The 27,375-nt window shown below is 37.1% G+C and overlaps 1 protein-coding gene across 2 annotated transcripts; it reads right to left on the reverse strand.

The window, feature by feature from the left end:
• Nucleotides 1-3,139: 3,139 nt before the first annotated feature.
• Nucleotides 3,140-27,375, reverse strand: TMEM64 (transmembrane protein 64). 2 transcript variants are annotated; one of them, XM_055286725.2, is made up of 3 exons: nt 26,406-27,375; nt 12,682-12,837; nt 3,140-7,025 (listed from the first exon to the last, which is right to left on the reverse strand). In XM_055286725.2, exons 1-3 carry the CDS (start codon nt 27,195-27,197, stop codon nt 6,834-6,836), a joined length of 1,140 nt encoding a protein of 379 aa, XP_055142700.1. In that variant the 5' UTR covers nt 27,198-27,375; the 3' UTR covers nt 3,140-6,833. The 2 variants fall into 2 exon arrangements, with proteins under 2 accessions (XP_055142700.1, XP_055142701.1); XM_055286726.2 differs by lacking the exon at nt 12,682-12,837 and having other exon boundaries at nt 26,406-27,327.

Here is a 27,375-nt window from a genome sequence, read left to right on the forward strand (position 1 = left end):
GTAGTCAACTGGGGAAAAAAACTCACCAGACTGAAAACTCATTGTTTACACCACCCTGAAAAAAGTTTCTATTTGCATGACTTTTACCTTTTGCCTCAATTCTTCTTAATCCTTTTTTGGTCAGAGACCCCCTTGAGTACCATGAGCTTTATAGTTCCTATCTGCAAAAACCAAAAACAAGGTAAAAAACGTATCTTTTTTGGAAAATTTCCCCAACCATCCCCACATGCAATGATTTCTTTAAGTACTCCTTTCACCACTCAGTTTGTGCTATAGTAATTTTTACATTGATATTTTACCCTGTAAGTATTGTATGGTTGTCATTTTTGTTGTATTTGTTGTCTCTCTACCTTCATTGCGTGCTCTGTAAAGACAGGAGCCAGGTAACTTTTAATACTCTGTCCTATTCTAGCCCATAAATGACCAACTCAATGTATAGTCTGCCAAATACTCAAATACTGAAAGAGCTTCTCAATGCCTAAGAACAAGTTAGTGCCAGGTAATAATAGCTAATGCTTATTGTGTACTTACTACCTACCAAGTGTTACTCTCAACACATAACTGTATTAAACTCTTTAATTTTGACCATCACCCCAATGAGCTAAGCTAGGCTATCGTCATCCAAGTGAGGAAACTGAAACACAGAAGTAACTTCTTAACTTCTCAAGATCATGTATCCAAGAAGCAGTGGCCCTGGTGTTTGAATACTAGTAGCTGGCCTTAAGAAAGGACATTCTTCAATTCTCTACTACATCACCTCAAGTACTTGAGTAGAACAACTATCAACTGGGATGTTTTAAGAAGAGAATGACTTCTAACATGTCAATGAAAGAAATACAGGCCAATTTTGCCCTTAAAAATAATTGCTTTTTTCCCTTCCTTTTTGGCTTTATTATCTTCCCCCTCTCTCCTCTTCATTTTATCCCCATTAAACCCCTGAACCCAGCTTTCCACCCCCACAAGAGTAATCCATCTTAAAGTACTTTCCCTTCCATATTTTTATCCATACTAATTTAACCCTATATGAGGAGATACAGATATTCACATGCATACAAACCCACATATACATACATATACCAAGGAAGAAAGGGCATTTTCTTAAAAATGCAATATTTTTACAACTTTGTGAATCTTCTTTAACAAAACAGTACCTCCTGGTAACGTCTCTCACTGGAATACATCTAGTTTCTAGTTCATCCTTTCTGATGGCTACTCAATCTTCCTTGTGTGGATCTATCACAATTTATTCATAAAGGAGTGGGTGAAAACAAAGTTCACTTTGTTTCCAGTTGTTTGACACTAAGAACAAAGCTGCAATTAATATAAGACATCAGAAATGCCAGTGGTGGAACATGAAGCAGGCAAGCTGAGTTCCTTGGAGGAAGCTTCTCTGTCTCTGGTCTTCCTGAATTCTCTTCTCAGGCAGCAGGGCACACTCCCTCCTTCTCAGCCATTTGTTGGGGGTCAGGAAGGGAGAAGTGACCTATTTTGGTGGGGCCAATATCAAACTTCTCTTCAGAAGCTCAAATTTGAAAGCCAAAGAGATCTTAAAGATCTGCTCTCCAGTCTTTTCTCCTGACACTTGCTGGCCCATGTATGAGAAAATCCTGTCCTGGTTTTCTCTGCCAAGACCCCCACCAGAAAGCAAGGCCTTATATGCACTCGGCAGCAAGGGAGGGAAGGAAAAGCCCAGGTTCTATGTCCCCAGAACCTATTCCAAGTCCATCTAATAATTTAGTGCTCTGCTATGAAACCTACTTGAAATGCTCATTCCAAACAAAGCTGTTCTATTGTATATTTAAAGTAGAAATGTGGTGATACAAAACCAGCTAATTTACTTAAAAATCAGAGTAATTAACTGAAAAAAAAAAAAAGTGGAAAATAACTCAGTTCCTGCCTTGCCTGCCAAGGTCAACTTAGGACAGGACTATAAGAGCTAGAGTATGAAACAGGCCATGTCTCAAATCACTTTACTGAAAATGTCCTGATAATCAACAAAGACAGAACCAAAGAGTTCCCTCTTGGCTTCTCCTACTTTGTAGTGGTCATGAATTTTATGTCTCCTAGGATAAATGTACTTACATTGAAGCATACCACCCAAATTGCACTCTAAAATTTTTGTAACTTTGGAATTATTATTTTTTGTTCAATACATATTCTATTCATCCTTTCTTACTGAACTTCACTGCATATTTTAAGGTTTTCAAGTCTTTCATCCAGCAGGCTACTTATAGAACACTAAGTCACTTTTAAGACAGTGATATCAGTTAGTAATTTAGATAATCAACTTGGCAGAGTGCTTAAATATAAATTTACTATATACACATATCTTGTTAATATCACCATGCATATAATGCTACCTCTATAAATGTTAAATATTTAACTTAAAATAGAGTATACCACTAATATACACTTTCCCCATACTCACGATGCTAATAGGCACTGTCAACCAAGAAGAGCAAGCATGGCAGACAGTATCATACAACCTTGGATAATAAGCACACCACAATGTCAAAATGCTTATCTGATGAATGCTCCTCTACACCACCTTGGTGAAAGTAGTCTGCAACATGTGGCTATGTCTTGCGGCCCATTTTATAAACTAGCAAATAATTGTGGCCCAAAATGGCTAACAAAAGGTGTACAACAGTATTGGAGCTTCTACAAATAAACAAGGACAAATATTGTTCTTGGTGGTAAGATGAAAATGTTATGGCAAATGAAATGTGCCTTTTAGGAAACAGTCATGGAAACAGGGTAGAGATCAGCAGAACATTAGATTGGTTAAAGTCCTTTGACATTATGAAAAGCATCATAAATATTGCCACTGACTGGGACAAACGACTAACAATTGTTTGGCAGGTGGCATTTCATGACTTAAAGATATAGAAAAAAACTGGAGTGAGTGCCAATTTAAGATGTCAGAAGAATTTCTCCTTAAGGCTTCTTCGAGAACCATAACCACCCCATGGACTGTCAATTATCAACATTCTCATTTTTAGGAGCACATCCTCCCTATCCGCTGAATCAAGGAGTGATTCAGGAGATTCAGGATATCCCCTGAATCCACCCTACACGACATGTAGGGTCATGTCTCTACATCCATTAAAGTATAAAGACAAAGAAAGAAAAGCAAGAAGAAAGTAAAATATTACCTTTTATTTTCTCAGGCACACAAGTGATTTGGATACCAATCATCAAGACATTTTACTGATTTCCCTTTAGAATGATCTATTTTAAATCTTCAGCCACCTTAGAAAAAGTTTGCAGCAATCACTTTGCAATTCATAAGTATCAGGTTAGAATTTTGTTGTGGAATAAGTTAACAGTTTATGTTCAATATGTGAGGTTATTTGAACTCCTGAGTTTTAAATATCCTGTGGAACAGTGATTCCTCCTCCCTTCTAATGGCTTTTCAGATTAAAGCAATGACTTTAAAAAGATTACATCCTAAATACTTGATTACAATAGAAATCGACCAATCTAAAAATCAGATAGTGTTATACTGAACATCATTCTGATATAATGAGTAGCCTCTGGCTAAAACAAAATTTCACCACCAAGGCCATCAACTAGGTTAGTACTGTTTTTCCTGGGGTCTATGTAAAACTTTCCTTTTCTCTGCAAATGCTGTTTGGCTGTGAACAGCATGGATTTACCTGCACCAATCTGGCACAGACCTAGCAACTTTCTCAAGCATTCTAAAGATATCCCCAGAGCTAACAAACATTGACATATATAAGTCATAGCACCTTTCTCAAGAACAGTCCAAATCAGCAGTGCACATTCACACACACAGGAATGCTGGGGATATGCTTATACCTGCACCACTTAGTTACAACAAGGGGAAATAAGAGTAACTAATGAACTTAATAGCTTCACAAGAAGAAAAATGTTTTATAGTCATATACTTGACCCTATCAGGGAAAAGCCACCTAAAAGGATTTGTAGCTGGTTACAAAGTGCATCAAGGGAGAGAATGGCTGGCTCTGAATAAACCCACAGTCACTTCTGAACATAAAATACACATTCTAATGACAGAGATTTGGTAATATTATTTTCACAAACCAAACAGTACAAATTTCAAGTTATTTCACAAATAAGATGATCAAATAAAAACGAACATGAATATACTTAGTAAATTAGTATATACATTTTTTTAAAAGGTGCTATTGTAAAATAACCTACATGAAAAAATTTGGCAAAGAGTAAACAAAATAGTCAACAATAAACCAAAAAACATGTAAAACTTAAGAAAACACCCAAAGAATTAAAAAGAAAAACATATTTCATAAGATTCAGAAATTATATATCATTTTTAAGTGTGCATTAAGCAAATTTATACTGCACTTTAACAGTCTGAGAAATTTGACATTTCATTTCTATAAATATACATGCCTGGAGACATTTTATAAGTATATATGACTGAGAGCAATATTTGGACAACATAAAAGTATCCTGTAGATATGTGTTGCTGCCATAAATCTGGGATGCAGGATTAAAAATGGAGTAAATAAGGCATGACAATGCTTTGCACGATTTATTGTGAGTGCAACTTAAAAACCCAGCAACCAAATTCACCCATCAGGTGGCAGGACTATAAGGGACTATTGTTTACTTGGATGCTGGAAATGCTGAAGAAAAGAAAAACCACAGCCATAGATGGGTATTTTAGAAACAGTCAATCCATACTATTTTAAGAAAAAAATGGATGATTTATTATATAAAATTAAGATTGGCAGAATACAGAAAATTATTTCTTTTACCTTTACATATTTATTTTAAGTACCAAGCAAAATGTAACAATTAGAAGAACTCATTACAAACTACCAAAAAGTATTCATTTGGTGAAATTATTCAAGTCACAAATGCTAAGTAAATAAATGCACTTCAAAATACGTGAAGTGTAAAACGAGTATGAAAACAGTGATCTTAAATAATGATTCCTTTCACAAAAACTAACCAACAAACAAGAAGCACAAGAAAAAGGTTGTCAGGTTAGACAGAAAAAAATAAACCAAATGTATTGTTGGTTGGGATTGTTAAACTAAAATCATTAAACAAAAACCAGCAACTAGGATTCAAAAGAGAGAAAAAAAAAACGAAATGAGTAATTAGGATTCAAAAAGAATAAGGGTATTCCAATACTATATCTATTTTCCTACTAATACCAAGAAATGAGGATTTAGAGGCCAATTATGTCCTGTAGACCCAGGTGCTCTCAAAGTATTTGCACTGGTCTTCTAGGTATGAACATATAAATGAACTTTACTGTTACTCAAAGGTGAGAAAACATACGCATTATAAAGGAAAGGAAAACAATTATACCTGATAGAGCAAAAAGATCACACATTAAAATGATCAAATTCATCTCTAGCATAAGACTAGAATAATCTGCTTCCAAGGAATTCCTTTGTACTTTAGTAGATGAGGGCAAAGCTTTTACTGTAATGAAAAGGCAAATGGGAGGTCTCTGATAAGCTAGAATCGTCATAGCAAAAAAAGAGATACCTACCAGAAAATTTCATTAGTATCTAAAATCTCATTTGTAAAAAAAAATTCATTAAGTTTATAAACTATTTTAAAAATAAAATGAATACATATGTAATATGAATCATATGCCAAATTATATTCTATAGTCATAAGTGCTATTAATAAATACATTTGATTCATGCTACAAGAGAAAGAATTGAGACAATTTCACATTTCAGAATTCCTGAGTCTTATCAGAGAAAAACAAGTACTGAAAAAACAAATAAAATAAACCTACTTAAAGTAGGGCAAATAACAAAAATTTGGGCATTAATATCATATTTATAGTTTTAAAGCTGAAGACTATGGGAACAATATATATGTACTTCATGAAATTATAAACATGTTTTTAAAGCTTAGTTTTTAAAAAAAGGCGTTTTGATCAAACAAGGCCACCTGAGTGACATCTTCAATGATGGTAAGCCCACCATTTTAAAGGAATAACATCTTTATTTAAAAGCCTAATTATTAATATAAAAAGGAAAAAAGTTTATTTTAACAAAAGGTTTTAGTAAGATTGCAATGGGACAGCCCTTTGATGAAAAATCTAAGGAGGGTAAAGCCAACGTAACTGAATTAGAACAAGAGTTCTAATTCTGAGCTACCATCCACCAAATAATTTCCCTTTTGCTTTGCATATTACACAGTGAAAATAAACAGTTATCTTAAGAGCACTTCAGTCCCACAAGGTAGGATTTAAGCTTTGTGAATAGGTGTAAATGGTCCTGTAACAATATGATGCCTGCAAAAATACATTCAACTGAAAATTAATGTCTGTTCTCTAACTAGTAAGGAAACGGGAAGCTAAGTGGTCCTGCTTAAACAATAAAACAAAACAAAACAAAAACCACTGTTTATCCTTTCTGGAAAGACACCAAAGCAAAGAACATCCAATAATATTATACATTTAAAACTGCATACTTTTACTTATCTTTACAAGTAGGAAAGATGCATACAAACTACTCATGGGCTTTATAAATAAAGACACTAAGCAGAAATAATATTTGGGTTATCTCTCTGTTCGTAAATACCCAGAAATAAAACAATTAAAAAACACTAAAGTGCAGACCTATAGGCCAATACAGGCATGATAAAGAGGTGCAGCCAAATTTGCATCCACATTTACACTTACATATCCAGAAAATAATTCTTGCTTTAAAAAAAAAAATTGTGCAATTTAAAAACTAGTCAGTTTTGTTTGTGCCGCAATACAATTAGAACTTGTCTCTGCCCACTAGTGAAGTGACTGCTAGACCTTAGACAGCACATTAGGCTCTTGACAATCACATATCTCATTAGAATCATACGACATTGATTCCACCTCCAGAAAATGTTAGGGTCCTCTTGCTGTAGAATGAAGAGCCACTGGTATTTGGTTGATTGCCTTTAACCAGAGAAGATTTCAGTTCCATTTCACAAGCTACAATAGCTGCATTCAATTCCACTTGAGCTCGATGAACTACATAAAACATGAGGCCTATACTTACAATAATCTGTAAATAAAAATAAAACATTACAGTTATCAATATTTTATACAAAAAAAAGAGAGAAATAAATCCAATAAATATTTGGCTTAGAAATGCTTCAAACAGGGTGCTTCTCAAAGATGGTAGGTAAAAGGTTATACATTTTTAAATAGTTTACACACAGTTATTGTTTATTCTTTCCTTTGCTGCTTCTCCTGGTAGTGGAGGACCGAAGTCTATAGGTAACCATGACATGGTATTAGGAAAACACACATTCCTTTTGGTTCATTTGATACAAGCCAAACCTGTCTCTTTGTACCAAAAAGCTTTCTTCAAGGAGTAAAAAATGTCTACAATAGAGGTAACAACTGGATAAACTTTGTTGGTATAATTAATGTAGTATTATACCTTTGCATGACTATAAATGTCCATAGGTATTTCTAAGCCCACTTAGTGAGAAGCACTACTACTTGCAATGAACTACCTGGTGCAGACAAAATTAAAAGTATTACAGACCACTTAAAAAAATGAAATGCCAATAAACTTCCAAAGAATTAACAAGAGATTGTGAGCAAGTAATTGCCTGTACTTAGGAAAAAAACAAAATCAGAGGAAAACATGATGATTATTTAAAAATGTTAGTCAAAGGGATACTAGAAAAATCATCACAATGATCAAACTGAAAGTCAGGTTTCTAGTCTTAGCTTAGCTATTCATTCACTAGTGATGTGATTTTGGGACGCTTCAGTTTCTCATTGTCCTATAGGAAGCTGTGGTCCCTCTGTACTTTTTTTTTTTTTTTTTTTTTTGAGATGGAGTCTCACTCTGTCACCCAGGCTGCAGTGCAGTGGCACAATCGCGGCTCACTGCACCCTCTGCCTTCTGGGTTCAAGTGATTCTCCTGCCTCAGCTTCCTGGGTAGCTGGGATTACATGCATGCGCCCCACACCCGGCTAATTTTTGTATTTTTAGTAGAGACGGGGTTTTACCATGTTGGCCAGGCTGGTCTCGAACTCCTGACCTCATGATCTGCCTGCCTCGGCCTCCCAAAGTGCTGGGATTACAGGCGTGAGCCACGGTGCCCAGCCCACTTTAACATTCTATATACAATTCCTCAGAATGTCTAAGCAGTGTACATTTTCTAAATGAGTTTTATTCCAAAGTTCATTTGTAAATCAGTTCTTTAGGATTTGGAGCAAACACAGCAGGTGTTATTTAAGGTCCCAGCAAGTTTACAAAGGCTGCTGTAACCAAAAGTGATATGGAAATATAACACAATTTCAATGAAATCTACCCATAATTATAACATAAGCTTTATAGGGAAAGTATTCTAAATCCAAGTGCTGAGGGTGGTTAGGGGAGGAGATAACAGAAGCAGAGCATACTGGGGGTATGGTAAGTGTGAAAGGGGAGGAACTTGGAACTTGCACAAGGGGATGCCATTAAATGAGTACCCATCACTCAGTAAAATTGTAAATAAGTTAGGCATCTTAAAGCTGGGTCTTTAAATTCTGTAATTGTTTTCTGCTAATTCTCTTAAAAGAAACAAGATTTACTGAAAACTCCTAAGTTTGCTACGTATCAACAAATGGAAACACTATGTAAAGAGATGAAGAAAATATGGGGGGTGGGGTGCGTTGTGAATTAGATGCTACGTTCTGTTTAAGACATGCTGAATTCGAGGTGCCTGTTAGATATCCGAAAAAGTTCATGGATGTCAGTGAATGGGTCTGAAGCTATGGAAAGAGGGCTGAGCTAAAGACAAGTGCTGGGGAGTAGGATGAGGGAGGGGGGAGGGTCTTTACCCAAATACACATATTAGCAACCATCAGAGTAACTGGATTTGCTGTAAAAAAGTTTTCAGAGTAGGACTAGAAAACTTAAGGTAGGACCTTCAAAAACACAGATATAAGGGGTGAAAGGAAGAAGTTAAGCATAAGCTAGGCAAGTGGGAAAAAAAAGTTAAGACAGTGGTATCAAAGAAACTAAGGAAAGAATGTTTTAATAATGAAGGCACTGTCAAGAGTCTTAGACTGCTAACAGGTCAAGCTAGATGAGAAATGGAAAGTACATCTCATTTAGACAAGGTTACTGACAGCCCTAAAAAGAGCAGTTTGAGGGAAGGAAGTGGCAGGGCCACAGATAGCAAAGGTGAAATGGTTACATCTTTAAGTGGGACTTTCCCAGCTGCACTTCTGATCCCAGGGCCTCACGATTTGTACTGTTCCCCAACACACCCTCCCCATCTTCCTTAGCTGAGTGAAGTGTTAAAAAGGATTAGAAAATGGAAACAGATAGTATAGACAACTGTTTTAAAAGTTTCCTTATTAAAATGAAATCAAAGAATCAAACACAGGCAGAAGGTCAAGCCTCATACAGAAAGACAGGCATCTCTTAATGCTAACTGGAAAGCAGGCTAAGCAGGGGCAGGAACATAAGAAGTTAACAGATTTCTTATATGAAAATTCAGGGGTTTCTCAGTTGATGGCTTCTGATTTTTCTGTTAAGAGAGGTAATCTGTTGACAATAAAGAGGGAAACAGGTGAAGGAGTCAAAATTGTGAGAAGTGAAGATAGTTTAAAATAATTATTTCAAGACAACAGCAGGGGAGTGAGAAGACAAAGGAGAGAGATGGGATGTGGGACAGTGTCGAGAAACTAGGTGAAGATTTGCAACCGTGAGTTAAATATTAATGTGTCTGGTTACATGACTTCCCCAAAAGAATAGGGGCAAAGCAGATAAAACTTGGATGTATTCAGGTTTGGGGTTTTGGTTAGTAGATACATAGAAAAATAACAGGCATGGAAGAGTAACTAAATAGACCACGGAATCTAAGCTGGATTTCAGTACAGCTTAAGCATCCCTAATCCAGAAATTCCAAACCTCAAAGGCTCCAACCAAAAGTTTTTGAGCACTAACAAGACACTCAAAGAAAATGCTCATTCGAACACTTTAGATTCCAGACATTTGGATTAGGGATACTCAACAGGTAAGCATAATGTAAATATACTAAAATCTGAGGAAATTCAAAATCTAAAACATTTCTGGCCCCAAGCATTTCAGATAAGGGATAATCAAACTGTACAAGAAATGGTTGTGGCTTCCTGTGAACATTTATTTTGTATTGCTTTATTTTAGGCTGACAGCCATAAAACTCAGAGGCAAATTTGTGGCTCATTTCTAGAAAATAAGAGGAATCTCATGAATATACTTATTCTGCTAGCTTTAACCTAAGCTCTCTTTTTTTTCTTTTGTATATTTTGTAAGCTGCATTAAATGCCTCCTGATACAAATTAAGCTGTAACTAATATCAATTAAATCAAACAAGCGTAAACATGTCTACACTTCTTTTCATAAATCCTTAGGCTAAGAAATAAGTGCTTTCCCCACTGTCTTGTATTCTGAGCTTAAATTTGCCAGCTTAACCAAAGGGTGAGAAATCACTGAATAAACGAAGATTCTATAGTTTAAAAATAATCATGAACTTCATTGACTATAGTTGAATAATTTACTAAGATGCATAAAAATATAAAGTTTCAAATAGTAGAAGTTCTCTCCAAGCTACTAACAATGAGGGATTCTAATTACTCAAATGCAAAGTCAAAGGGAAAAAAATGTTTCAAACAGATTACTTATTTTCAGCAAACTAAAAAAAAAATGCTTAACTTCATACTAAAAGAATCTGAGAATGCAATACATATTAGATAATTTTACAGTTCTTTGGGATGATCATAAATGTTAATTTACATACTGTGCTATAGATATAAGGCATAGAAAGTTTATATGATTAGCATGCTGTATTAATATAAATCAACTGTAACAAAAACATTTAACTTAGATTCAGATTATCTGAAGAAAATATAGCTCGGGGAAAAAAAGTAAAGAAAAATAAAAACTGACTCTTTGCATGTCAAAAATATTACAAAATTTTTCTTAAAGCAAGTACTCTTATTGATAAGCTTTATTTAGGCAATATTTCAATGTAAATATTCATGGTTTTACTTCATGTACTAAACTTGTACCTCATAAGCACAAAGAAAATTAACTCTGGCTTTATTTTATCATAGTATTTTAAATACAATAGGGCCTCAAAAACTTGAGAATAATGCCACCAAAATTAAATCTGTAATACAGTAGCATATACTCAATAACAGTAAAGTTAAAACTAACAAGTTAAAAGACCAGTAAGTCTGGAGGACCATTTCATTAGTATTATTTGCTTAGAGGAGTATAGTGTTGTCCCCTGTATCTGTAGGGTATTGGTTCCTGGGCACCCCCCCACTCCCGCTGATTTCAAAATTTGGGTATACTCAAGTCCCTTACATAAAAAGGCATGATAGTTGCATATAACTTTTGCATATCCTTCCATGCTTTAAATGATTTCTATATTACTGATAATACCTAATATGATGTAAATACTATGTAAATAGTTACTGTAATACATTTTTGTGCTTTTTTTATTGTTGTATTGTTATTATTTTTTTCCCAAATATTTTTAATCTGTAGCTGGTTGAATCCATGAATGTGGAACCAATGGATACAGAGGGCTGATTATATTCTACTGGTTTTGAGCATGATCTCTAGAACCAACCACCTTGGTTCAAATCCTGGCTCTACCACTTATTAGTGGGGACTTTAAACAAGTTACTATCTAATGGTGTCTTTGTGAACCAGTTCTTGTGGATCAGAGATAGGGGGCTTGATTTACAGCACTTGCCATTTCCCATGGTGTAAATATTCCCATCATGGGCAATTTCAAGCTATCAATGTGATGTCACTGAATGCTGAGTTGGGAAGAGATGTATAATACATAACCAGCTCAAGATAATAAACATCTGTACATCCTAGGGTTTTGGTAGGGACTAAATGAGCTTAAATATGTGGCATATAAAGCATGGAATAAAGGTTAACTATCATCATCATCTTACTAGCTCGTGAAAATTATGATTTTCTATTTTGTTAAATCTCAGGAGTAAAATCAATCACAAATAAATTTTTAACTATTTCTGCATGCAAATTTAAAGGCTCTAAAGAAACTTGCCTACATGGCAGTGTTTTCCTCTTTCATCAGCTTCTTATGTAAAATTTTATGTGCCCCAAACTATATTACAATTTGCATGGTAATAATAATCCATTACACAAGTCTTATTTGGACTTGTAATAGAAAACCTTAGACATTTTTATGAGGTAATACTTATTAAAACAAATCTTTTGTTTCACAACAAATTGTACTAGAAAGAAATTTACACTGTCAACATAATACTCTAAAAAATACAAATAGGTGAGTTTCAATAATTTGAATATAAATAAGAAGATAAGCACTCAACTCTGCCCAATCTTACTAAAATTATTTTCAGATACACATCACACAAAATCAAAACACAGTATTTGATTTGTGATGACTCTGAAAATAATCACTGCAAAAATAACCCTATTTTTGTCATTCTTTTTTGCCTCTTTAAGAGGACTTTTCTGTATCAATTCAGTTCTACACACTTGCACATATCCACACAATTAAAAAATTTTAATGTTCTCAAAATATGAAGTAGTAATGAAAGAACCAAGAAAAAAATCTAAAATGGAAAAACCCTCCGATTATTTTCAAAGAAATCTGTCAAATCAGCAATACCATACAAAAAGAAGCAGAGAGAAAAAAAGAGACAACCCTTGGCCTTAAACTCACCTGTAAACAAAAAACAAAATATCCACTAACACTCTGTTCTGCAATGACATCTTCCATTGTCCGCAGGGTGGTACCCAAGTAAGAATTCAGAAGCTGGGTAGGAAGCAGTCCAACCGAAGATGCCATCAGATAGTTGGGTAATGAGAGATCAGTAATCTAGAAGAGTAGATTAAAGGGAATGATTCATTACCAAGTAAAATTTCAATTCAACATAAAAAAAATGTGTGTATTAAGTCTAACTAGTGGTATTTCCTTGGGAAGGAGCCGACATCTTTACAACAGTATTCTGACTTTACAAAATGATTATAAAGAGAATACATGCAGAATGTAGAAAATTTAGAATGAAATAAAAGTAAATTTTAATATTCTATTATACTACCATTGAAAGATAACATTTGTGACTATTTTTTCTTTCATGTAAATAAAATCCACACATAGATAACTTTGTAAAAACAGTTTTGTAAGTCTTCCTTATATCATTAAACATTCTTCATAAGCATTCTTGAATAGCAGTGTGGTCGCTGGGCTTCGAAGCCAGATAACCCTAGAATGGCATTCTGGTGCTGATAATTCAATATGCTACTCTGTCTCTAAATATCTGTTTTGTTTTGTTTGGAGACAGAGTCTCGCTCTGTCACCCAGAATGGAGTGGAGTGGAGGGGAGTGGTGCGACCTGGGCTCACTGCAACCTCCGCCACCTGGGTTCAAGCAATTTTTCTGCCTCAGCCTCCCAAGTAGCTGGGAATACAGGCACATGCTGCCACACTACTTTTTGTTGTTGTTGTTGTTGTTGTTGTTGTTGTTTTTGAGACAGAGTCTTGCTCTGTCACCCAGGTTGGAGTGCAGTGGCCCCATCTCAGCTCACTGCAAGCTCTGCCTCCCAGGTTCATGCCATTCTCCTGCCTCAGTCTCCCAAGTAGCTGGGACTACAGGTGCCCACCACCACACCCAGCTAATTTTTTGTATTTTTAGTAGAGACAGGGTTTCACCATGTTAGCCAGGATGGTCTCATCTCCTGACCTTGTGATCCACCCGCCTCAGCCCCCCAAAGTACTGGGATTACAGGCGTGAGCCAGCACGCCCGGCCCTACTTTTTTGTATTTTAGTAGAGACAGAGTTTCACCGTGTTACCCAGGCTGCTCTTGAAGTCCTGAGCTCAGGAAATCCACCCACCTCAGTCTCCCAAAGTGCTATCAGTTTTTTCATCTGTAAAATGAAAATCATCACCAGCTTAGATGGCTGTTGTTAGGATCAGAAATATTTCTAAAGTATCTAGGAAATACCTGGCATATGACTGACACTCAAAAAAGGTGAAAATTATCATTATTATGCAATTATACTACCACTGTGTGGATGTAGCACAATTTAACCACTCCTGCTGTAGAATATTTACATTGCTTTATTTTTTGTATATATGTAATTACACATTTATTTTTGGCTATTATCAAAAAATTCTAAAATTACAATGACATCTTTGGATATTAACCTCTGTAGTAGGCAACATCTAAAATATTCCTAATGACTTGATCTCCTGGTATTCATGTCCTTGTGTGATCCCTTCCCCTAGAGTGTGGGCTGGACCTCGTGCTTACTTCTAGCAAACAGGCAAGAGCAGAAGTGAGGAGATGTCACTTCCAAAATTAGGTTACAAAAAGAATAGGACTTCCACTTCTTCCTCAAGCAAGTAAGCTGCCATGCACTAAGTAGCTCCCATGGAGAGACCCATGTGGCAAGGAACTGATGTCTTCAGTCAATAGCTAGCAAAAATATCTGGAAAAATAGCCAGTCAATAGCCTGGAAGTGAATCCTGCCCCAGTCAAGCCTTAAGATTACTGCAGCCCTGGCCAAAACCTTGATTGCAGCATTGTGAGGGAGCCTGAGTCAGGGTACCCAGCTAGTTGCACAGGAATTCCTGACCCAGAGAAATTGTGAGACAATGAATGATTGTTTTAAGCTACTAAGTTTTGAAGTGATCTGGTATACAGCAATACATGACACATGTATCTTAACTCTGGTAGGATAGATCACTAGGAGTAGAATTATTGGTCCAAACAGTAAAAAACTTATTTTCCAAAATGTTCACAATGATTTAACACACCTGTCAGTATGTGATACATGAATGTGTCCATTGTGTCATACTGTTACCAATTATAAGTATTAAATTTTAATCTTTCTTATTTTGATAGGAGTAAAAATGATGTTTCATCATTATTTAATCTGTACTATTTTATATTGACACATTTTCTATATATGTTTTTTATTCACATTTCCTTATGGCTTCATTTGTTCAGTTGCTCTTTTTTATTGGGATGTTAAGTGTTTTTCTTGTTTATTTGTAAGAACTATTTATATAGTGAGGGCAACCTGTTGTCTATTATGTGTGGCATATAGTTTTCGCTGAAGTGTCCTTTATCTCTTAATTTTATGTTTTGACACACAAATGTTTTTAAATTTTTACATAATCAAATATTATCTATTTTTTCCTCTTATTTTTCCTTTGCATTTAGCTTTAGAAAGTGTTTTAAGAGTCTATTGTTGGTTTCTACCTATATATTTCTTCTGATTATGTTTCCCTTTTTAGCATTCACCACTTATTCCTTCTGAAATTTATTCAAATTAAAGGTGAGGATATAGCCTGATCCCTCCCCTATCCCAGTAGCCAATTTTCCCAGCATTAGATACTAAATAATCAATAACTTCTCCATTGACTTATTATGTTTACTTCAGTAGAAATAAAAGCTATTTTATATAAAAAGGGCTTATTTGGAGCTCTAATACTGCCCATTTATATTTTAAATCTTGTACTAGAACTAAAACATGGGTATCTCCAATCTTGTACTGAAACCAAATTGTAATAAAGACTACCAGTTAATAGTGGCAAGGAATTTCCCGTTCTATTCAAACTCCTTCATTATGCTTCTTTTAAAAGTGGCCATAACTGTTCTTGGCCATATTTATTCTTGCAGATCATTCTGTCACTCAAAAAAAAATCAGTAAATTTTATATTGGGATTAAGGCAAATCTGCAAATTAATCTGGATAGACCTGAAATCTCTACAATATTAGGTATTCTGATCCAGAAATTTTTCTATAATTACTCAAAATCTCTTTTTTTCTTTGTGTAAGTCATTAAAGTTTATTTTATTTTATTATTATTATACTTTAAGTTATTCTTTTATACCTCTTACTAAAGTTTGGTCACTTTATTCACATATCTCATGCATTTCTTATTAGTTTATTTCTAAGCACTTCATGTTATTATTGTTGCCACTACTACTGATTTTGAAAGTAACTTTTCCACATCCCCATCTGAGTATTATTGGTATATAAGAAAGCTACTGGCCACTTTATTAAACTTTTCTACAAATTTTAAAATCTAATATTTTAATCAGCTATAGGTGACTCTATAACTATTAATACAACCTAACCTAAAAATATTTCATATTTTCAATAAAACTACATTCAACTCTATTAATAGATAATGAACTGGAGATGTATCACTGCTGATTTGGAAAGAATATTACAGTGACTGGTTGTTAACAATCCACCTTAACGATCACTGACTCAACTGCTCATGCGAGATGCTCCAAGAAGGGCTTGGAAGAGATAAAAAGACACAATGCCTACCATTGATGGATTTACACACTGACAAGTACACATAAACTACATCAGAAACAGACAGAATGGGGAGCATTGAGAAGACTACATGCTGAGCATTAAAGAATAAAGGATGAAAATTGTTGTAGAAGTGGAAACCAAAGGGTAACTTTTTGGGAAGAGAGGGATTCAAGGCAGACACTGAAAGCCTAGTATGAGTTTGGTAAGCAAAGACAGACAGGATGAGGAAGGCAGGTGTTCCAAGAAGAAAATGAACAAAAGATGAACAGCTTCTTCCAAATCTTTTTTATTTTATTTTATTTTTTATTTTATTTTTTTTTTTTTTGAGACAGACTCTCGCTGTGTCGCCCAGGCTAGAGTGCAATGGCAGGGAAAGTACAGAATGTATTCATAAAGTTGGCAGTACAGCTAGGATTGTTTATAGGACACACACAAATCCCGTAAAATAAAGACAGGAAAACTACATGGGGTGATACTTGTTGGGGCCTTGGATAAAAGAGGAAGGAGCCTATACTCAGAGGAAAGGTACCAGGGAGTCTAGTCAAAGAATGATGTGAATGGAGCTAAGGTAAGCAAGGTTCCTTCTTCAATTTAGATCACTTACAGGAGCAGAGAAATTTTTTTAGAATAAACATGTCAAATATAGAAAATGAGAACATATGACAAAAATGAATGTTATAAAATTATATTGCAGTTAATAACAAAACATTACATATTATGGAAGTTATCTTTAAAATAAATATCTCAGTTCAAAAATTTCAGAATGCAAAGCTTCTGGCCACAACCTTTACCTTTAAATGTAATGAAGTTTCTCTAAATAGAACACATAATTGACATTCACAGATGACATCAATAATATTCAAATTGGTAATTTAAGAACAGATTTCCTAAATCTGAAACAACTCTACCACTCAACTAAACAAGACCGTTGCCCATGCATAAACTGCATAAATTGAAGTTTATCAAATCTTTCATGACCAAACCTTACCCTTGGGAAAAAGTATTATGCATACATATAATTTTAGTTAATAATCAAAAATATTTTTGCTGGAGTGCTCAATGCTTTAACCAATGAAGCAACACAGTAACATACATATACACAGGTTTTAAACAATTAATAACTTTATTAAAGATGAACAGCTCCTTCCAAATTATTTTATTTTTATTTTACATATATTTTTTGAGACAGAGTCTCGCTCTGTTGCCCAGGCTAGAGTGCAATGGCACAATCTCAGCTCACTGCAACCTCCACCTCCCAGGTTCAGGCGATTCTCCTGCCTCAGCCTCCTGAGTAGCTGGGATTACAGGCGCACACCACCACACCTGGCTAATTTTTGTATTTTTAGTAGAGGACGGGTTTCACCATGTTGGTCAGGCTGGTCTTGAACTCCTGACCTCATGATCTGCCCGCCTCGGCCTCCCAAACTGCTGGGATTACAGGCGTGAGCCACTGCGCCCAGCTTATTTTAATATGGCATTTTCTATAAGCAAACATTTTCCTCAGAATCTCCATCTAGCTCAGTCTTTGACAAACATATTTGGAATACTTGTTCCCACAAGGAGATGCATCCAGCCTTCCCTCCCCAGTAAGTCTTTAAGCACCAAAGTTCTAAAATTCTGTCACCTTTTTCTACTTTGTAGAAAGGCATTAAACATGAGCCTATATCAATACCATTGGAATTCCTGCCTGCAGTACCCAGCATTTTGGCTCAGGAGTTGTATTCCAAATCAAAGAACCCCTAGATTTCTCAACCTAGGATATCAATGCTATCTTGCTAGTTAGTTTCTATGATGAGATACCACAGCAAGAGTTTAAGGGATGGCAAACACCACCTGATTGCTGTCCTCTCATGTTTTAAAAACTCTAGAAGCACTATAAAATTATATATCCTCTTATTCCCAGAGGTACAGTGATATACTTGGAGATGTGATTCACTTAACTGGGTCAGCAGGGGTTAACATGTAGAACATCACTTCACCACTATACCAAATAGATCCTGAAAACAAGGAAGTACTCCATCTGGGAGGGAAAAAAATGAGAGAAAAAAAAAACTAATTCTGAAGAGCAAGAGCTGATTCACCTCTGAACACAGCATTTTTGGAGCTGACAACAGAGAACCTCTGTCTTCAGATCATTCACTGAAGCTGGGGCTGTGGTCGGTCCTCTTAGGCACAGCACCAAGCACAGCGCTCACGAAACCCGACCCAGCTCTTCCGCTTTCTAAGATTATAGCTGTTTACACAATGGCTTTACCACTTTAATTTAACCCACCAAGAAACTTTGTTTTTACATAGAATATCTTGGCATGGATGTAATAAAGAATATAAAGGTGACCAGTATTCAGAAGACCTCAAATTTTATGTGCAGCTCTGTCAATCCAGCATTAATTTTGGCAAATTATACCTTCCTGTATAGACTTGTTGCTTGGTATTTGGGATGCTGCTTATTAACAAAGTTACTGTTAAAATATTATAAATTCCAATTAAAATATATTTAATTATATACGAAAAAATCATGAACCCCTATAGAAAAAAATCACGAATCCCTAGGACTGTTAATAAAGGATTGGTCAAGAGAAATTAAAATGACCAGTTTGGTCTTTTCATCTAATTAATATTTACTGATAAATTATTTTACTGTACATATCCCCAAAATACTTCCTATTAATATTTCAGAAAAATTGGGGAAGAGAGAAAAAGAATTCAGAAACGGCAACTATTTTTCACTCTCAGAAAATCAAAACTTTAAAAATCAGTTTAAAGAAAAACAGTAACTACCTATTCTCTTTCCTTTGCTCCCCAAAATACCTCTTTATCTTTTCTGTGTTCCCAATCTCAGTGGCCTAGCTGGAGACCTCATCAGTCAGGCACATAGCTAATTCCTCATTCCCACATCCAATATCTACTACGTCTTGTCCACCGCACCTTCTCTAGGGAAATCTATCCACCGTCTAGGCCTATTCCTCATTCAGTCTCCTCTCTGGTCCTGACACACAGACCACCCCCACTCACTACCTATGCTAACTCCTGCAGAAATCTTTTTAAAAAGTGAGCCTAATCCTGCTTAAACTCCCTCCTACTGCCATGAGGTTCTTCGGAGTGCAAAGTGCTTCATGATCTGGCCTCTGAGCATTTCATGCACCCTGTCACACTATGTCCCAGTCACATCAAAATTTTCTCAGTTCCTAGAACACTACTTGCTCCCCTTTCCCTCTGGGCCTTTCTACATTGTTCCTTCTGGGGAGTACAACAAGCACATCCTTCTTCCCACTCCATTTACTCCGAAAACTCCTACACTGTCTTTCACTACTCAGTCATCAATTACTCTAGGAAACCTTCCCAGATTCCCCAAGTCTTTGTAAGTGCTTTCAAGTGCTCTGACAGAACACTATACTTCCCTGTCCCCTTTGCACTGGAGAACAACTGAAGGTTTCGCCATTTGTTTGCCCCTCAGTCCTTTCCCAGACTACAAATTCGGTGAGGAAAGGGATCTGTCTGTCTTGGTGCTCACTGTGTCCCTAGATCTTAACAAATGCCTACTATATATTAGGTGCTAAATATATGTTTATTGGAGGTTGGATGTACCAACACCAACAATGTTTTATTTATAAATATGGAAACCTAGAATAGTTGCCAGTTTATAAACAAGTTGGAATGCAAAGCTATTTTTAATTGGATTTTCAGAAATTAAGAACACTCTGCCAAACACACAGAAAAAATGTTATAAATGAAAATTAACTTATTATCAGCAAAACTTACACCATGATTTACCTAGAATGCTATTTCTCCACTGGAATGCTACCACCTCAAGGGACAGACTTTCTTTTATTCACGGCTACACCTCCAGCATTTAAAACAGCACCAGGCACATGCTAGGCACCTACCAATTATTTACTGAATGAATACTAAAAATATTTCCAGAAACCTCCAAGGTGAACCTAATGTCAAGGCTAAGACCCTCTGGTTAGGGTCTCTCAAGCAACCCCGAGAGTACTGAAAAAAGTCTTTCTACTGGAGGAAAAAAAAAAAAGAAGAACAAGGCCGCGGCAGTGCTGAGACCCTACCCTAACAGCTAGAGAGGGCTTCAGGGTAAAGAGATTTCTATTGACAGAAATGGTTAAGTCAATGTCTGTCTACAACACAGAAGCATCTTCATATATGCAAGCTTTTTCACGAGTTCACTGTTCCTAAATTAGGAACTGCTTTTAATGGCTCCCAAATATCTTAGGGAAGGGTCACCAACTTATTTGAGAACCTGGTTTAACCCCAATTCCACCCTCCCGCCCACATACACACAGAGGCCTTGAATCTTCTCCCAAGGGGGGAAAAATGTGTATCTTATTGTACATAATTTCTGGAACACAAGTTGAAAAGCTTTTCTTCATACAATCTGACATACTATAGGTTTATTATTTGTACTAAAAAAATGTATCATATGCCTTCTATATATAAGACCCAGTTCTAAGCAGGAATAAAAAAGATACAAAGATAGAAAACTACAGCTGATTGTGCAGTCATTAAAAGTCATGTTGTAATACATGTAATAATAAGATGTTCATTACTTCAAGTAAAAGGTCACAAAAGTCATTAACTCAATATTACATTAAAAATACATATCAATAAACTGCAAAGAGAAAAATAAACACTAAAATGTTAATGATGTTTTTCTTTGTACTTGCTATGCTTTTCAAAGTTTTTACAATGAATACATATAGACAGAAAAAACAAATATTGTTAAAACACGTTTTAACAACCTCTTTGCTTTTAAACAAACTTTTTTTAATCTAGGAAGGGTTAATAAAACATACTGTATATACATTAATATAACAGGCTAGAGATATATATTAGTGTATTGTAGGCCTACATATGACACAAAAACTGCAGAAGCTGATGAGATAACTAAAGAGACACAAAGAGGGGAAAACAGTTTCAAGGAAATAAAGGTCAACTGCATTCAGTGGTACTGTGAAGTCTCAGGATGTGCACTGAGATGACATCACACAACTTGGTCATCCTATCTGACCCTTAAGGGCCAGACTCCAACTCTTTCAAAACACAGACTGTGTCTGCCTTTCTATTTTGCCTGAACTGTACCACTGGCAGCGAATCATTACACTTTAATAGTAAGAAGAAATCATCATTAGATACACTCATACAGTGACAAGTATTATGACCCATCATATCTTTTTCTGAATCTATGGCTCTATCTACAGCATAGAATAAGAATTTAAGAAAATAAGAAAACATATTACAGAATAAGAACTTACGAAAATGAGAAAATGTGTATTTTTATAACACTATCACTAAACTGTTAAAAAATAAAAGGTAATGTTACATTGTTGCTCAGAACATTTGTCTTTTTAAAAGCAAACTCCGACCTCATCTATATCCTCTCATTTTGCAAATAAGGAAAACTGGAGGCCAGAATCATTAAATGACTTCACCAGGGCTACAAAGGAGCTAAGACAGAACCAGAAGACCCCATAGCATAAGCTAAGACTATACTGTATTTGTGGTCTTAGAGTCATTTGCCAAAAACTTTTATTTAGTTGTAATAAATTTCAGTTCAAATATAAACTAAATTACTAAAAGTAAGTTATCTTCTTGATAGCTCAATGCAAACTCTAAAAAAACTTGAGAACAGTTATATCTGCTTAAAGTTATGATGACATCCTTCACTATTATTATTTCAGTCAGTACCAGTTTCACAGCTCCCCGGCTCCCTCCAAAACAATCTATTTGTTGCTTCAAACCTATGGTGGGCTCATATAAATAACCAAAGTAACTGGCAGTTTGGTAACACACAATTCTATAAAGCAGTTCACTAAGAAGTGAGCCAGGGTGATGGGTAAGGTCTTGCACTTTAAAATTTACTCATTTCTATTTTGTTTGCATTTTACACACAGTACCCACTTATTGCTTTTGTTTAAAATTTTTTTCTGTTAAATAAAAATACAAGATACATGTGAGAAATTAAGGGCCTCTTCCTACAGTTGCAGGGGCTCAGCCTTGGTAGCTGTTTTGTTGCTGTGACTCTAAGGCAGAAGTTGGCAAACTTTTTCCATGAAACACCAGGTAGTAAACACTTCAGGCTCTGTAGGCAGTAGGGTCTGTAGTAACTACTCAATTTGCCATTTTGGCTTAAAAGGAGACACACATGGCACACACATAAATGAGCACAGCTGTATTCCAATAACACTATTTACAGATGCTGAGATCTGAATTTCATACAATTCTCATGTACATGAAATATTCTTGTGATATTTTTTCCAACCATTTAAAAATGGAAGAATCATTCTCAGCTTGTATGCCATACAAAATTGGGCTGTGGTTTTCTGACCCCTGCTCTAACATCTGGGATGATACCTAAGTCAACTGTATAGAACCTTACCCAGTCCTCCATAATGTCTGATCTTCAAGGTGCGCTAGGACAAGTATTCGACAACTGGAATCAGGATGTGTCTGGGAAATCCAGCTCTTCTTGGACCAACACTAGTGCCCTGGGTAAGTTAATGACTCTAAACATTTACTAACTGTGTAATCTTGAGCAAGTTATTTCACCACTGTGCCTCAACTGCCTCAGCTATAAGATGAGGATCAGGGCTGAAATGAACAGTAAATGTTACGTGTGCATGATTAAACAGTGCCTGGCAATTAGTTAAGTACAATATAGGTATTTGTTAAATTTTTTTAAAAAGTAGCTCAGCTTCAGTGTCCTCATTTTGGAAAGCAGAGGATGATGAGAAAGAAACAGTAAATAATGAGCAAACTATATATTTTATCACAGCTTTGCAGCAGGTATTATTAAACACATCCCACAACAGAAAGTACAGCTCAAAAGAGTAACTATAACTAACTTCAAGATGACACTGTAAATGTTGGAACCAATCTGATGTCAAGTTTCTAGCATGCATGGGAGAGGGGAAAAAAATGGTTCTGAGGAGATAAGTAAGGGAAAGCGCCTTTCCTTCTTCCATATATTATCCTTTACAATCAGCTCCTTCTTCTAAAATGTGAATACAACTACCTCCACCACTACAAACAATAATAACACTTAACAATTACTGGGAAGTGACTATGAGCCAGACAAAATACTTAACGCCTTCACTGTATCAGCTTTTTTAAGCCTTATAACTCTACTTCATTTTACAGATGAGGAAATGGAGAAGGCCAGACGGCACAGACTAATTCAGGATCATCTATTTCCAAAGCCTGGGCCTCACATGACCACTACACCTAACTTCTTTGAGGTAAGCCCAGATGAATTTCTCTAATTATGGGCACAAAAAAAATGAGTTTTAACTGGAATTTTTTTTTTGAAAGGATGATTTCAAAGATAGGGAGGGATGTGGAAAACACAAGAAATATGCCTAGAAAGGGGGCAGCTATGGTCAGCAGGAGGGGTATGAAGTGGAGAGGATATATGAGGAGGCAGAATGGAATTCTAGAAGGCAGAAAGTCAAGTCAGACTAAAACCAACATCAGCCTTAACTAAGCTTTCTTTTCTTTCACATATCCTGGGTGAATTCAGTAAACTGTTTTGGTTGAAAGGACTACTTCTGTAAGCAGGCAGTTCAGAACAATAGGTATAAACAGGACGTAACAGACCATATCCAGGGGCTTCACAGCCCACCCTGCTATGGCTATGAGTCAAAATTTTACAGTAAGATGCACCATATCAGCTGATCCTGGGTTCAAACCCTAGCTCAGCCACTTGGTAGGTGGGTGACTGAAGAAGTTCCTGGATGGTTGAGCCTCTGTTTCTTTCTCAGTGAAATGGTGACAATAATACCTATTGCAAGAGGCCATTTTTCTTTTTTTTTCCCTTCTTTTTTATTGACCACACAATGCTAAATTGAGAGTTATCCCTTGTCAAGCTCAGTTTCAACTACATGATTACCTTAAATTATTACCAAGTACAAAATACAACTTCTTAGTCACATACTTAATATGTAACAGACATAATCAAAAGAAAAGCCTACCTTATTGTCAATCAATAAATACATAAACAGCCCTTACTATTTACGCATGACTACACCAGGCATTAAATATATACTGAAGAAATAAAGAGGTGGTGGGTTGAGACCCTACCATCAGACCATGGTTCAAAGTTTGACTCTACCATTAATTTAGTACCTTGGTGATCTTGGGTCATAACAACAGAAACGACAAAAGCCAACACGTGTTTGTTAAGCCAGTCTCTGCTGCATGTATTCATCTCATGTAATCTTCTCAACAATCCTATGGAAGTAGGCATCATTACTTTCCTCATTTTACAAATAAGAAACTGAAGCCCAGAGAGAATAAACAACTTGCCCAAGGTCACTAGATTCTAAGCAGACAGCAGGACTTCACAACACCAACCCTGTGCTCCCAACTAGTAGACACTAGTCTGTAATATATGCATAATCAACTTCTGCAGGGCTGGTTTAAGGATCAGAAATATGTGGAGAGCCTAGGACAGAAGTTGGTACACAGTAGGTGGACAAGAAAAGGCCCAAGGATACATGCTATATTGAAACACAAACTAACAGAATCAATCTATTCAGGTTCCTTAGCCCAACCTTCCTTCAAAGTCCTGGGACAGTTTATTTATTATTACCCAAGACTGGGTCAAAGTTCAAGTTTATATTTCATACTATAGGAGGGTATGAAAAAGAAATTTAAGACTAAGACTATACCAAACTACTGCTAACACTAAACTTTATCTCTACAGAAAACCCCTTATCTGTTTCCACTGCCTCTACCAAATACCACTCCATAGTCATTGCTGCTGTTGCTTGGAATCAAGAGGTTTGCAAAAGGCATTTAAAAGAAAAGAAAAAAGAGAAAGATTTTAATTTCATCACAAAGAGGTAGATTGGTTAGAATTATTCCCAATTCAAAACAAAATGAGAAAGTTTCCAGAGACTATAATTGACTTTTTGAAATAAAACAATGCATCAGAATCACTTAAAATACATCAGTTCCTATGGTTTTGAATGCAATTATCTCTTTACTTCAGTACAGTTTTCTTTAAGACAATAATTGACTTTTTGAAATAAAACAATGCATCAGAATCACTTAAAATACATCAGTTCCTATGGTTTTGAATGCAATTATCTCTTTACTTCAGTACAGTTTTCTTTAAGTCTAGCTGAAGGGTTAAGTTCCTGGGAATCTACATAAACTCTTGGTAGTTTAGAATCATTGAATTTGGGGAACATGGTAATCTACTTTTTTAAGTCCTTCACTTTAGAAAAGAGAAAAGTGAAGCCAGGCAGGGTCAGTAACTTGATCCAAAGTCACAAAGTTTGTAAAGACCAGATTCCTTTCTTCCAATAAGATGATCTCTTCACTAGCAGTGTTTCTATCCTAAGTCAGTTGCATGGAGATGCACACTAGCTACAGAAACTTGAGTAAGCAAAACATACGAATACAAGGACAGAAAAGAGTCTATAATGGTGCATATACAGAAGAAAAATATATGCTAATTGAGCAAAAGGTTATCTGTTCTGTTTTATTCACTACCCCGTGATTTCGAAATGAAGTTCCTCCAAAGAAAGAAAGATAAACAGTAGGATGTTCTTCTTTACATCGCATTAAAGCACAATTACTTTAAGAAGAAAAAGCCCATTACGAATTTAGGAAACTCCAAAATCTGGAGTCTGCAACTAGCTCCTCCACTGTTTACTGAAACACTTCCTTCGGTCCACGTCGCTAAAAACTTGAATCCAAACCCTGGATGTATTTATGCAAGCAAGAGAGAAAGCTTTCCTCCCTAAATGTTGCCTACGCTGCTACAAAAGATGACAAGTATTAAAGATGGGCATTTCCATTCATGTCCCTGCATGCCCATTGTTAAGAGGGCTTTTCATTTTTAATTACATTCCCATCCCGAAAACAAACATTAGTTTTTTATCTAACAAACTCTCTTTCGAGGCTCTGCGTTAGGTAAGTTTTATGTGTATGACAGATTTCCCAGGGTGCGATGGAAAGTAATTGTAACTCCTGCCGTCAATGTCACTTCCCTGCTGGTATTTATCTGATAGAGCGCCCTCCTAGGGCCGCCACAAGACTGCTCAAAAACAGACTTGGACAGGGATAGGCCAGCAGGACCCTACTTACCGAAAACACTGCATTCTGAAGCCCAAAAGGTATGGGTGTCAGTCTGGCCAGCGCCACCACTTTCAGGCCGCTTCCTCCCTCCACGACGCGAATAACCGCGCTCAGCTTCTCGCTGCTCTGGATCCTGGCGGCAACCCAGGCGGTGAGAAGCCGCTTGCAGACCACATGGGCGATGAAGGTGCCGATAAGGACGCCCACCATCATCAGACCCATGCCCAGCACGAAGCCGTACAGGTAGCCAGCGGCCACGTTGAGCACGATGTAGCCCCAGCCGCAGGGGAAAGAGACCACGATGAAGCCCACGACGAAGAGCAGGACCCCCAGCAGCGAGTCAAGGCTCTCCACCCACAGCAGGAGGTGCTGAAGGTAGCGGCGGACCAGGGCCAGGGAAGCAAAGCACAAGGCGGCCAACACGCAGACCAGCACGAGGCTCCGGCACCAACAGGTGCTGCCGAGGCAGCAGCAGCGCCAGTTTCTCACCTCGGCCACGCCGACCACCACGCCGCCGCCGCTCCCGGGGCCGCCCGCCAAGGCCCCGCCCGGCTCCGGCAGCTCCGAAGCCTCGGGCGGACCGTGGCGCTCCAGATAGGCGCCGAGCAGGGCGCCCGAGGCCGCCGCCGCTGCCGCCGCCGCGCTCGCCCCGCCCCCGCGGGGAAGGCGGTCCGCCGGGCCGTCCCCTCCCGCACCCCGCGGCAGGGCCCAGCGGGCTGGCAGCTCGGCGAGGCCCGGGAGGGCGGCGTGCTGCAGCAGCCGGGGCAGCGCTTGGAGCAGGATCCCGCCCGGGCTCCGCATGCCTCGGCCCAGCGCGGGCCTTCAGCCGGCCAGCCCCTCCGCCGCGGCGCCCGTTAGGCAGCTGCCCTTCATGGCGCCCGGTTCGCCCGGCCTCGACTCCCTGCGTCCGCTCAGGGAGTGGGAGACGGCCCGTAGAAGGGCGCGGAGTCAGCCGAGGAGCGACTGCCAGGCGGGGAGT

Source organism: Symphalangus syndactylus, chromosome 7 (genome assembly GCF_028878055.3).
Source record: "Symphalangus syndactylus isolate Jambi chromosome 7, NHGRI_mSymSyn1-v2.1_pri, whole genome shotgun sequence".
Classification (NCBI taxonomy): Eukaryota; Metazoa; Chordata; class Mammalia; order Primates; family Hylobatidae; genus Symphalangus; species Symphalangus syndactylus.

Coding starts and splice junctions, on each gene's coding strand:
- TMEM64 (XM_055286725.2), bottom strand. CDS start 27,197: ATGCGGAGCCCGGGCGGGATCCTGCTCCAAGCGCTGCCCCGGCTGCTG. Junction 12,838..26,405: donor TTCAGAATGCAGTGTTTTCG/GTAAGTAGGGTC, acceptor CTACTCTTCTAG/ATTACTGATCTCTCATTACC. Junction 7,026..12,681: donor ATTTTGTTTTTTGTTTACAG/GTGAGTTTAAGG, acceptor TTTTATTTACAG/ATTATTGTAAGTATAGGCCT.